The sequence below is a fragment of the Prunus dulcis genome, chromosome 7 (genome assembly GCF_902201215.1).
Source record: "Prunus dulcis chromosome 7, ALMONDv2, whole genome shotgun sequence".
Taxonomy (NCBI): domain Eukaryota; kingdom Viridiplantae; phylum Streptophyta; class Magnoliopsida; order Rosales; family Rosaceae; genus Prunus; species Prunus dulcis.
In genome coordinates this window covers 11,025,783-11,039,341 of record NC_047656.1, presented here as the reverse complement: position 1 = coordinate 11,039,341, position 13,559 = coordinate 11,025,783, and the positions used below count along the sequence as shown (strand labels likewise).

The 13,559-nt window shown below is 36.9% G+C and overlaps 1 protein-coding gene across 1 annotated transcript; it reads right to left on the bottom strand.

The window, feature by feature from the left end:
• Positions 1–2,174: 2,174 nt before the first annotated feature.
• On the bottom strand, positions 2,175–10,904 carry LOC117633781 (D-lactate dehydrogenase [cytochrome], mitochondrial-like). The gene is made up of 18 exons (XM_034367549.1): positions 10,503–10,904; positions 10,348–10,423; positions 10,124–10,224; positions 9,876–9,924; positions 9,494–9,586; positions 8,941–9,055; positions 8,064–8,124; positions 7,410–7,446; positions 6,712–6,773; positions 6,514–6,610; positions 6,209–6,283; positions 6,026–6,134; positions 5,267–5,376; positions 4,203–4,265; positions 3,477–3,556; positions 3,200–3,330; positions 2,869–2,912; positions 2,175–2,588 (listed from the first exon to the last, which is right to left on the bottom strand). Exons 1-18 carry the CDS (start codon positions 10,754–10,756, stop codon positions 2,469–2,471), a joined length of 1,677 nt encoding a protein of 558 aa, XP_034223440.1. The 5' UTR covers positions 10,757–10,904; the 3' UTR covers positions 2,175–2,468.
• Positions 10,905–13,559: the final 2,655 nt, after the last annotated feature.

The window sequence follows — 13,559 nt, the reverse complement described above, 5'->3', positions numbered from 1 at the left end:
GTGTCAAATGCGTCCAAATTTTTTTTTTTTTTTAATAATTAAAGGTAATATTGTCAAATTTCTAACTTCTGTCAATTAATTTTGAAATATTCAATTAAGAAAAAAAAAACTTGGAAGAAAAATAAAAACCAGCAGCCCCCTAATCACAGCCACCCTACCTAGCCCATCAAGCCACCACCATCAACCACCTCTCTCTCTCTCTCTCTCTCCCCACCCACCCCCATCCGCGCCCTCACCCCACCCCTTCCCATGCGACTCAACCCCTAAACAACCCATCAATCAACCCCATCCCAACCACAGTGCACCCCAGCCAACCCACACATAGCCCCACCACCTCAGGGAGATCAATGAGAGAGAAAGAGAAGGGGAGGTGTGTGGTATTTTGACAATATTTCCATCATGAGTTGGTGTGTTTCGATGATATTGCCCTCAATTTGGACGGAGAAATGAATGGAATTGACGTTAAGGATGACATTGATGTGCAGGATATATAAGAAGATGAGAATGACATTAATCGAATTTGAAGGACAGAGACCAAAATGATGTGTTTACAACAGTACAGGGACTACAACGTTAATGATTATGATACCTTAATCACCTCACTCAACAATAATTAGCCGATCCTACTCCAACATCTCTCACGATAGAAGCCAGACACGTATACCGGGGGAAATTTTTTGGTTCCGCCCTTGTCCTTATGGGTGTCACTGTCAACTCCTTTACATAGGCACTAATGTGCACAACATGAGTACTGTGTGTGCATGCTTCAAATAACCCTAGGCAAAAGATCCAAAATCCAGCTTAGAGTTGAGAGTGCCCTCCACAATCCAAGTTGGTGGAAGCTGGCGTGATAGTGATTGTTGTAAGGTTGCCATTGTTAAAAGTCGAACTCCGTACCTCAAATTCGCAGGAGAGCGGTCCTGCATTTGTTGTATTGTTTCCATCATAATACTTATTGCCAAAATTATCTATGGGTCGACCACATTTTTTTTCTTCTTTTGCTTGGAAGGTCAGCCACCACATGCCAACACAAGCAATGATTAAAATAGAAAATGGGAGAAGAAAATGATGTTTACTGCTCCATCTTACAACTCTCTGTTGTACAAGTAGGGGATGAAAGTAAAGAGAAAAGGTCAAGAGAGAGCACAGGACTTACCGAGAAGTGTAAAGTGCCATTTAACTCTTAATCTAGTGGTATTTCTCTTCTCAATGCCAGAAGATCGGTTGAAAATTCGAACCATGCTAGAAGATCGGTTGAAAGTTCAAACCGTGCTAGAAGAGATAAACCTAACAACTATATGATAATATGCTACACCACAATACCAGCAATACCCAAAGTTTTTTTTCCTAATGGCAAGTTTTTGGTATAACATAGTATGGTGGTGGTGGTGTTGTTCATACCTAAGGCCTCCTCCTCTAGAAGCTAGATTCTATCAATTATTGGTTGGTTCCAATTTAAGGATCAATTGCCTTCTTGGTGATCAGTAATAATACTGAGGATCTTAAACTTTTTTAAAGAAAAAAACAAAACACTTTATTCAAATCCATGCGTATCTTATCATTGTTCTATTTTGTCACATTCTTGTTTTGTCAGATTCCAAATATGATCATTGACTTCTATCCAAGTCTCCCGGCAAATGCATTGAGTCATAGAAATTCACGACCTACCCTAAAGCCTATCCAATAATGCCTCGAGCCATGCAACATCCACCCCATTGGGCCAACAAGAGCCACTTGACCTCTCTTTCACATAATCATATGAATTACAATATTTTTCTTCCTTTTATTTTAACTTCAATCACCGTCTACTACTTCTAATCTATTGAAAAGTCTTGAGATTGACTATAACTAAAGGGAAGCCATAAGTTTAGACCCTTAGGTTGCATTTGGTTCATGGGAAAATGGATTTGGGAATGGGAAATTATTTGCTTTCCCATGAATGGGGTAAGTAATCTAATGGAAAAACATTAGAGAAAGGAGTAAATGGGAACAAGGAATAGAAGTTGACAAAGCTCTTAAAATTCTTAAAGAATAAAGGAACATTAAGCCTGCCATATCAAAGCCAACATAAGTTTGTTCATTTCTACCAGCATAAAGAGGAGGGGCTTGTTTTGTGTTTAAATTTAACTCTAACTAATTTGGTTCACATTTATTTTTGAACTAGACTCCAGTCATAAGATACTAACAGAAATGTATAATATTCAACTAAAATGAAGCTTAATATGATCCAGTTACAAACGAAAATATTTAATCTATAGCTAGCAGACAGGTTTTCACCTTAACCCCTTCTATGTATTCCCTCTTATAAGAGATAAGGGGGGCCTGGGAGACCAATTAAGATTACAAGTACTTCAGAGAACTATATGAAACCATATCCGCTTCATTTCTCTATTCCGACAGCGACTGGACGGGTAATGGTAGACATAGGAGTGCACACATGCATATCCATGCATAAAGAGAGTAAGCACTTAAAAACAAACATGAGAAGGGATAAGCTTTCCTGGATTCATAGTATTGTTCGGATCTAATGCTGCTTTTATTCTTTTCATTGTCTTCAAAGCCTCCATCCCCAATTCTTGTTCCAGATACTGAAAGCGAAAAAGAGAATCGGTTTAGAATAAAGAATATACCCAGTCTTCAAGCTAAGTCCATTATTGTAATGGTCCCAACCATCAAGTTTATTTATAATTTTTGCTCTATACCAACTATCCCTTTCAATGTATGCCTGGGACATTAGCCAGAAACGGCAGTTCCAAAGCATAATATTCATCTGACTAATATACTAATGGCTGGATTCCACATTCCAAAGCATATGACCATACCTATTTTACATTAAATCGCTAGCAAGTCCACAGATAAATTAAGTACCTTAATTTTTCCTGTACCAACGCCATGTTCACCCGTACATGTTCCTGCTCAGTTGTCAAATACCAACTTTTAGCACCATAATTAGTCAACCATTGTGGTTTAATAATATTTGGCCAGTGGAAAACCTAAAAGAATTAACTGACTTGGGATAACATCAACTATTGGCGACTACACGTAGATATAATAGATTAACAAAATTAACATGTATAGATACCAAGAAAGAGAATCCGAAAAAGATATTTTTAATAATAGCCACTTTCCATAGCCCCTCAATAATTCATTGACTTGGAGAATAGGAAAATTCTAAATTGGGCCCCAGAATAGTTCGTACCTTCCATTGACAAGGCAGTATGGACCATAAAATGGTTTAGTCTCTGTGCTTCTTGTCGATGTTCTTCATTGTTAGGGTCAAAAAGAATCACTGTGTGGAAGTTCCCATCACCAGCATGAGCAATAACTGTGCTGTTGTTAGGGAGAAAAAAAAAAAAAAAAAGGCACTACAACAGTTAGTCCATATAATCGTCCAGGCTATCGGTGAACAACAATATATTTCATCATAACTTCTCTCCTGAATAATATGGGAATACAGTCATTTGACTTTACATTACCAAATCAGTTCTGATGCATCCAGCTCTTGTTTGGACCTTGATATCAATTCTGCAAGGCATGATAGAGGAACACATACGTCCTGCACATAGTGAAAAGTAAAACATAAATAAAAAAAGCACCTTTGAGAATCGAAGGAAACCAAAAATGTGAGTTTAACAACCCATAAACTATTTCTTTGTATTTAATATAATTCCATGTATGCAACTCAAGAGAATTAGGAAGCATAGGAAACCGTTGAAACTTTAGGAACTTGTAATGAAAAACTTAAGTTAATTTTCAAAAGATCCACCAGATTGCCTGAAAGGATGAAAGGTAAGAAAAGAAAACAAAGCGAGATTCTTAAGAATCCTTCCCCTTTCACACGCAATACATTCTTTTCTTCTCTACTATGCTCTTACTGAGCCAACAAGGAAAAATGCTTTTAGAGAAATGGCAGCATATAAAACATGTACAAAGCAACGAATTAAATTAATAGAACAAGAGGAAAACATCCTAGTGGTCACCCCATCTCTCCCCCCACCAAAGTTAAAAAGAAAAAGAAAAAGCATAGGAATATACGCCATGTCAAGCATAAGCACATGTAGGATTCACTGATTGCTCTCAGTAGCATATTCTGATAGCAATGTTCGAACTCATTTAAAATGTTTGGCAACTTTATATGCAGAGATAAACAAATGCACATAAAAGTCCAGAACTATAATTCAAATATACTGATATTAACTGACCGAAATCATTGCCTCGAAATTAGGCTCCATTGCAAAGCATGCCCAAAGTGCCTCCTTCCTCATCTGCATGTAACAAAAGATTTAAATATAGAGTAAGACAACAAGGACTAGCTGGATCTATCAAAGAACTCAACTATCTACGTCAGAAATATAATATCAAAACAATTTGAAATCAAGCTGCAATTAACCTGTAAATTTGGACAATAGGTGCACCCAGAAACATAATTCTTTCAATAGAAATGAATATGCAGCCACATATTTTATTCAGTGAAATATCAAATAGCGAGGACAAGAATCTACAAGCCAAAGCGCGGCATATGACAAAATACTTAATTTTTTATTTGCACTTGCCCCAATTTTGAAAGCCAATAAGTGATAAAGTAATAAAATCAAGTGTGATTTTTTTTGTTGAGTATGGTTCAAACAAAAGAAATTGTATTCAAACAAAAGAAATTGTAAGTTCCATAAATAAAGAGCACACATAACGCCTCGGTGATATTAGTAGTGGAACCATTCATTATATATTGTACTTTATTTAGTCAAGTTTCCGATGTGGGGCTTGTATTCTTCAACACGCCACCTCACGTGAGACCATCACATAGTGGGCTACGCGTGGAGCCAAGTCCACATCGGAGTCAATCATTTAAGCCCAACATGTGAACACCACGTATTGGGTGAGGAGTAGGGGTAAACATTCAAGCCCAACATGTGAACACCACATATTGGGTAAGCGTAAAGGCCCAATTCAAGACCAGTCAATCAACCCGCTCTAATACCATGTTAAATTCAGAGAGACAGACCAGCGGCCCACTACTAACAACACAGATATTGTCCCCAAGTTAACTGCCTACAAAGCTCAGTAGGTGTGGGTTTTATCACAAAAGGCCTTGGTGATACTAGTAGTGGAACCATTCATTATATATGGTATTTTATTTAGTCAAGTTTCCGATGTGGTACTTATATTCTTCAACACATACAAAGAGAGATTTACCAACCACAAACCCACAACTGACACAAGAAAAGAATTCCATTTACTTGTTGTACACCAATCAAGTATTGAATACCTTCCAAAGTTCCTTTTTAGTTTCAGGATCTTCGGCAAAAACAAAGTCTGACCCATTGTGTTCAGAAGCAATCTTCTTAACTATAAGGGTTTGTTCACGGGAATATGCCTCTGAAAAACATAAAGAAAATAAATCGCGAATCACAAGAAGTAGAGAAGGCATCTTAATAACTTTTTCTGTAAAATGAAATGTCAATGTTGACTTGATGGGAAGAGGGGCAGGGGTTCAACAAAATAAAGCCTGTGGTCATAATGAAAATACTATTTCTTGGTTCCTTGCTGGCATACTAATCTAGCTCTTCCAGTGCAATTGATCATAGGAATTTGGCATCCACTTGGACATGAATATTCTCTCTTGTTTCCCTCATTTTTCTTTTTCTTTCCCCATATTTTTTTCTCCAGGAAACAGGTACAGCCAGGGCCAATTAAAGAATCAGCAGTTGATCCAAGAGGCAATTACAGACCTTTACCTACTAAGATAATCAACTGCATTTTTCAATGCCTATATAATAGGATTAAGTCAGTTAGAAACTAGAGCATGAACTGCCAGATTCCACCTTAATGTTCCCTGTGTGTCAAATCATTTGTAAATTTCATGACTTCGTCATATATCGAGAGAGGGAAAAACGAAATAGTTTTTTGACATCGGGTGCAGTTAGCTCGATTGTAGAAATGTTCTCCTTTTAGAAATATATTTAGCCAAAAATAAATAAAAACAGTACATGACAGCCAAGACAGAAAAGAAGAGACCCTATTTCACCTGTGCCTATAAATTCGAACATTAAAGTCGGAGTTTCAGGAAAACTCTTCCCATTAGCAATGTTGATGGCCCTCACTTGAACCTCATCCAGTAGTTCAACCCTTGACACCTAATGATTATGAAGAGGAAATCTATGAAGAATTTAAAACGTTAATGCATATATGTTAGCAGCTAAAGCTCTACCTGTATTCCAGACAGCATAGTAGCAATAGCAACATCTGCTGCATCCTTAACTGTAGGAAAATTACACACAGCAACCTGCAAATTTCTGTCACAATTAATAATGGAATGCTATATAAAAGTACCTTTAAACATAATTGTAAGTGAGGATAATGTAACTGCAAGAATTAATCAACTGAGATAAAAATTTCTTGTGGAAGGGAGAAATCATAATATTAATGAATATCATAGGAGACGTCCAAAGAGAGGTCACATTTTTTTTAAGAAAAATGAAGTTTTTAGATATAATAGAAGACCTATCAGCATACCACTGAATATTGTGGAATTTTTTGAAGCCGTAAAGTGACTTCTGTTATTACACCAAGAGTTCCTTCACTACCAATCACCAGGCGGGTTAAATCATACCTATGACATGCATATTTTATAAGGCTCACAACGTGACTGAGTTTCCAAGAATCTCCTAGAAGATAAACCACATCTCTATTTTTAAAAAACTTAAAACGAACCCTGCAGCACTCTTTCGAGCACGAGATGCAGTCTTCACAACATCTCCATTTGCAAGAACTACCTGGAAGATAAACAACATAAGAAAACAGAATAACACAAGTGATCCAAGCCGTTTGTTCATTGTCCAGAAGCTTTAATGAAAGGAGAAAATCCTGATCATCTGTTTGTTCATTGTTAATGTTGTGGTATTTATTATTCAAGGAGGCTAGGTGATTCCAGAAGGGTGTTATTCACTGCTTTGTGAAAATATTGCTACTTTTCGTAAAGGAAAGAAGGCTAAAGTGTGGTTGGGTTGCTGCAGGATGGCTCTTTTGTGGGTAGTATGGATGGAGAGGAATAGAAGGATTTTTCACTGTAATAAGGGATGGGATAGAAGAGCTTTGGGAGAGGGTGAGATTTTTTTCTTCACTTTGGGCTTCTGCTTCATCAGAGTTCAGGGACCTTTCGCTCTCTTCTATTCTGCTATACTGGAAGGCATCTATTGGATAACTCCTCTGTTATATTTTCGTTTGGGATTCTTCACTCTCTTATTTATGCTAGATTGTAAGGAAGCTTTTGGTTAGTTTCTTTATTGTAAGGAAGCTTTATTTTGTTTGTTGGCGGACTCCTTGTTCACTTTCTTGTACTCTTTTAATTTTTCTATTTGTTTCTTCTCAAAAATAAAAAGTGTTTCAAGCATTAGTAAAAATAATCAAACCTTGAGACTGATGACATTATCACGCATGGTTCCATACCTACATTCTAAAAACAAAATCATTAAAAGGAATAGTAAACCAGACCAAAGAAGCTAAAATTTACGTGCTAAGACCCCAAACATAAGATTAAAGAAAAGAAATATTACTACCACAGAATGAGTAGCTTGAACGTTAAGTTAGAGAGAGAGAGAGAGACCCAGGGCACGTAAAAGAGGTCCTAAAGAAAGTGGACAGCAGGGCGGCTAATGTTAGGAGGAGACATGTGACAAAATCTACCATTCATCTTCAAAATTTACCAGATCTCATTGATGTTATTATGAGTTCCTTGTAAAACACGTATTTATGCCTAAGTAATGATAAAGGATATCACATGACACGTATCAACAATAACAGGTAGAGCTAGGGCAGCATCATCTGAGCTTAAACCAATAACTTCCATAAGACACTGAATTAGGTGCTAATTTAAAGAGTTTCTTTATATAAAAGGTTAAAGCTCAGTCAAGGGCCTTGTATATTAGCACTGAAAAAGTTAAAATGCATTTATTCAATTAAGTTTAATTACACCAGTAAACAATCAGAAAGCAATCTCACATGTAATGAGTCAAAGGATATTGAGTCGATCACAAAATTAAAAGCTAAAAGAGCAGAATAACTACCTAACAGCTAGGGATCCAGAGCAACGTGTAGCACACATTCCTCCAATTGTTGCACCAGGCCCTGCTAGTCAACAATGATGAAATACATAAAAATGGAAATAGCACATTTACTTAAGAGAAAGAAAAAGGACACCTTATGGAGGAATGAAATACATCAAAACATTATCTTTACCTATAAAAAAACATAAAAACATAGTATGGTACTTAGTTACTCTCACCACATTCAAGTGAAAATGATGTTCAAAAGCTAAGACATAGAATTATAGTAACTTAAGGAGTTTCTCCTCAAATTTCATGCATATAACTCAAATGGCCATGCGGAAACACCAAAAAGTAGCACTTTTAAACAAAAGCTTTCAAGCCCATTGAAAATGCATATTAAACATTAATGAGGAAACTGATGATAACACATACCTTGATGATGGAAACAAAACAACGTTCCAGGTAAGGTTTTTTGGTTAGCTCAAATGTCAAGTAAACACAACTATATTGTAAATTTGTAATTATTTGACCTTCGTGGTTTGGTTCCAACTTGGCCTTAGAAAGAGAAGGTACTAGGGTCAACATATGAGTATGAGCAGGTTACTCATTTAAAGCAAATTGAAACTGTGTATATAACCAATTCATATAGATAACAACCTCCAAGTACATGCACTAAGAACCAGATAATGCTTTGACACATGCATTGCATTCATACAGCTTCTGATGCCATGTTTTATACATAATGCACCACTAGCATGCATTTAAAAAGGAAAAAAAATATATTCTTCAAACAGTGTATCAAATAAAATTGAAAAACAATTAATACATCCCATGGATAGATTACAGTATTTGATATGAACAATAGCCATTACCCAAAAAGAAAAAACAAACTAACCTGGATCCAGGGGAAAGAATAGACCATAAGGCTCCAGGTATTCATTAAGCTCCATCCATCCAACCCCAGGCTCAACAACCACATCCATGTCCTCAACATGTAATGCTTTAACACGCTAAAATTTGAAAAATTTGGGGAATGTGAATTAGACACAGAAAAGAAAATTGCAAGCAGAGGGATATGAATTAGACACATTCATAATTTAATCTAGTCTATAAACTTTGCTGCTAATCCCAATATTAGAAGGAAATATGTGATGTATGTTACACAGACAGTATTGATTCCAGATCTGCATATGTTCAAAACTGAAGAAAACTTGGAACTTTATTAGGATCATGCACTGAAGCAACAAGTTGAGAGATCTAAAAGTTAATCATTTTACAATCTTGCTAGTTGCATACTGAACCTCAAGTTACAAAAGGCAGTTACTATCATGAGCTTTACTTATTGCGAAAAATCAGGACTGACAGTAGATGAATTGGCAGGTGAAGAATATTTTAATTGTGAAAAATAAAAGTTTTTATACTAAATCGCACTCGGTGCATATACATACATTCATTAATGACATGTCTATGCAAACACCTCCATTGGGAGACAAGGTGTGACCCTCAATTGATGTGGCTCCACCATATGGTACAATGGGAACCTGATTTACATATAAAAGCAAAAGCAGTTAGTACTTGTAATGTAAATTTAATTGTCCAACACCAGTGAAATTAGAAAGCAAAATACACAAGATCAGATGTGTGCTTCTTCACGTATTGTTTTCAATCACAAAGTTCATGTGAGAAATATATTCACTACATTATTGGGTTCACAATCCCAAGAGAAAAGTGAAATTTTAAACATTCAAAAGCATAACAAGTAACACGGATTAAAAGAAAACAAAGAGGGTAGAAAATCATTAAATTTATGAAGGAAGGAGAATTTCAGACCTTATGCTTGTCACATGAATTGACTATCTTAGAAACTTGCTCTTCAGACCTGAAAATTATGAATCATCTGTGGTGAAGATTGGAATTACATACATAATAATATTTAGACGGCATATTTTCCTGTGAAAACTATCATCACATGTTGAAGAGTCTTCAATCTTAAGTTGACAGAACCACCAAGGGAAAACAAAAGAAGCATAAAGGAAAATCTTTATGGCATTGAAGTGGAGGTGAAGCATGACTCTCACCTGGGGAAAACAACCACGTCAGGAATATTAACTGCTTTGTGAAAGCTGTTTTGTGGTTTTCCATGGTTATACCTCTCCTCATAATCCAGTGTCATATTATCCTACACAACCAGATATCATTATCAATAATATCATAAACCCATCTGAAAAAACAGCAGGGATTTTCAAACTGAAGAAAGAAAACAATGAATTGAACAGATTGCCAAATTGGGTAAATGCAATACTTGACAAATAGCCTTCAATTCATCAATAAGCTCTCGTGGGACTTCCTTGTGCGAGCCTTTAACCACTACCTCGGCGCTATTGGACCAAAGACAGAGTCTTTAAATAACTATTTAAACAAAATAACACAAACGTGATTGAAATGAAAGAAAGTTACCGAGAATTGACACTGGGAGCTTCACAGAGTGATGGGTCTGATTGGGGATGGAGGGCAAGTGATCCAGCTGATACTGCGAGAGCGATTGGAAGCAGCGAGCGCGACCAGAATAGAAATGGGTTTCTTGTGCTCTCAGAGTTTGTGGTTGTCTGAGTTCTGACAAGCTTGCGGGACACTGAGGTTCGTAGAGCCAAGGAGTTGAAGAAGCACTTTGAGGAACAGCGTATGCGAGAGAACCACGACAACATTGCCATGGTGGATGAGAGAGAGAGAGAGAGAGAGAGAGAGAGAGAGAGAGAGAGAGAATGGGCGGTGTTCGAGTGTTTGATCAAACGCTTGGTGATTACATTATATGAATTTGATAGAACAGACGACGAAACAGGACTTTGTTAACCGATCACTGAGCTCAATGCAAAGATGTCAAAACACTTGGATTTTAACATGGTAGGAGGGCCACTAACAGTAACATTTTATTATAAAAGTGACAAATGAATCCAATCACTGTGACAAATGAATGTCTAATTACTCTATTATTTTATTATAACAGTAACATTTGGATTTTAGCATGGTGATTTTAGTCCTCAACATTTGGCCTGGGGGCTCGTGGGTTAATGAGGGCCCGCCCGGCTCATTAAAAAAAGTCTAGCCCGACCCGTTATGGGTTTTGAGATGGCTCGGCCCATCTTGGGTTGGGCAAGGCTTGGGCTTGGGTGTCTGAAGTCCGGCCTGGCCCATAAGCCCGGCCTAATTAAGTCCAAGAAAGCCTGGTTCGGTCCGCCCACAAAAGCCCGGCCCGTTAGGCCCGCATACATATATAATTATATATAAATAAGAGTTTAGAATTATGATTATATCACTTAAATCACATATATAATTTGTTTCATTTCATTTACTTTTCTTTACTCATTCCTAGTTTATAATTTGATAATTAGCACATTAATTTGTGTCAATTATTAATACGACAATTATATATGTAAATAAGATTAACAACATATCTTATCACCAAATATAATCATATCACGAAACATAATCGTACCACCAAATATAATAATGCTTTTCTTGAACACATCACCAAACATTTGCATATTTATTCATACCATTCTTTAAATAAATAAATAAAAATTTATACTTATTATTTTTTAAAATTATTTCTTAAAATGTATTACGGTTCAATAATGTAATAACCTCAAAAATAATACTTTGTTTTATTATTTTTATGGAAAATCTTATTAAGTTGTGTGACTTTATTGGGTGTTTTATGAATTTGGTTTGATGTAAAAATATTGGAATTAAGTGAGTTTAATCTCAAATTTGGACTAAAATGCCCTTATGATTAAGTTTATGATTTTTTTCAAATGAAGTAGGCCCGTTTCGGCCCGGCCGTTGAGCTTAGCCCAGCCTGGCCCGATGGCTTTCTCAAGCCCGGCCCATGGGTGGGGCTTGGGCTTTGAATTTTCTAAAAAAATTTGGCCCAATATTTTCTCTTTCCTCTTTAAAGCTCGGCCCGGCCCATTGACGAGCCCTAGGTGCTTTTAATATTTTCCACTTAATTTTACACTCACTGTGACAAATGAATGTCTAATTGCTCTATTATTTTATTATAAAACTGAATAAGGTAAATAAATAAAAAATAGTAAGAAGTAAAAGTTTATCTTTCTTTTTCAAACTCAATTTTGAACCGTCTTGGAACGAAGAACCCTAAAATTAGGAGAAATTATTGTATGATATATGAGTACAAACACATGATATAATTCGGTGTAAAAATATAGGTGAAAGAAAGGGTTAATATTTTCCACTTCTAAAATATAATATCATGTTATAAAACTAAGGGAGAAAATGTTGAGAGAAGTGATATGCTAAAGATAAAGTTTCACCATGTTTATTCTACTTTCATTTTTGGTATAGCCACCTATTTATAGGATTACAAGATAGGAGATTGAATACCATCATTTACAATATAACTATAGGTTACAAGCACTAATTACAAATACTTAGTGCATAGGTTACATAAAATTCAAAGGGTGGAATTGTAATAACCCAAAACAAAAATTCTTATTTAATTAGTAATTTATTTGGAGAAAAGACAATTTTGCCCTCGGAATATTTTATTAAGAAAAAGGTGACTTTTTAATCGAGAAGGAATTTGACAATTCCACTTACACCGTTGCGTAGAGCACGGTGAAATGAGTTCATAGACACGTAGTGGGCCCGAATCGGAGTTGTAACGAGAAAGTTATGGTCAAAAGAGCCTCAATGGCACAACTATAAATATTTCGAAGTTGGAATTATAAAAGCAGCTAAGCCCTTTCTCTCTCCTCGCGCCGACCTCCCTCCCTCTCCGCGTCCGCCCCTTCTCTCCTTCATATCTCCTGCCACCGACCACCGACCACGGCTGTGGACGGGGAAGGTACCAAAACGACTGGGAAGACGTCCTCTTCCTTCCCCAACCGTTCCCCGCCGGTGACGTGACCTGCGCTCGCCGAAAATTGTGCCGGAACCGACGATGCTCACCGGATCTTCAAGTCACTCGTTCTCCCCCAATTCTTTTCCAAATTTGTCGAGTAAGGTATGGATTCCTACCTATTTTCCATGCTCTAGCTGATTGTTGGATGTGTTTGCATCAATTTTGACCGTAGATAATCCAGTTTTCGAATTGAAGTTTCAGCCAATTTTCAGCCTCCGTTTTCGGCCACTTTTTGGGGTAGATCCAAGAACAAAAGTAGCTCCAAATATGGTGTTTACCTAGGGTAGGAGTTTGGACCCGTGGTTTGAAGTTTTTCCGGCGACGCGAAATCGCTTTAGACACCCATCGCTGTCGGCACGTGCTGCGGCGCGTGGGTGAGGGTGGTGCAGTGGCACTGTGTCTTGTTGCGATCCTTATGTTGTCACGAGCGCGTAGGATTTCGCAGATCTCAATTTGTATACCGTTTGAGCCCGAACGGATTTTCCATATTGTGCGATTTCCGGGTTCGATACTGCTGAACCGTTGGATCGCCCTCAAATTCAGATATGTTGTTCCAGATAATTTCAGAATCGTGTAGGATTCGACGGATTGTG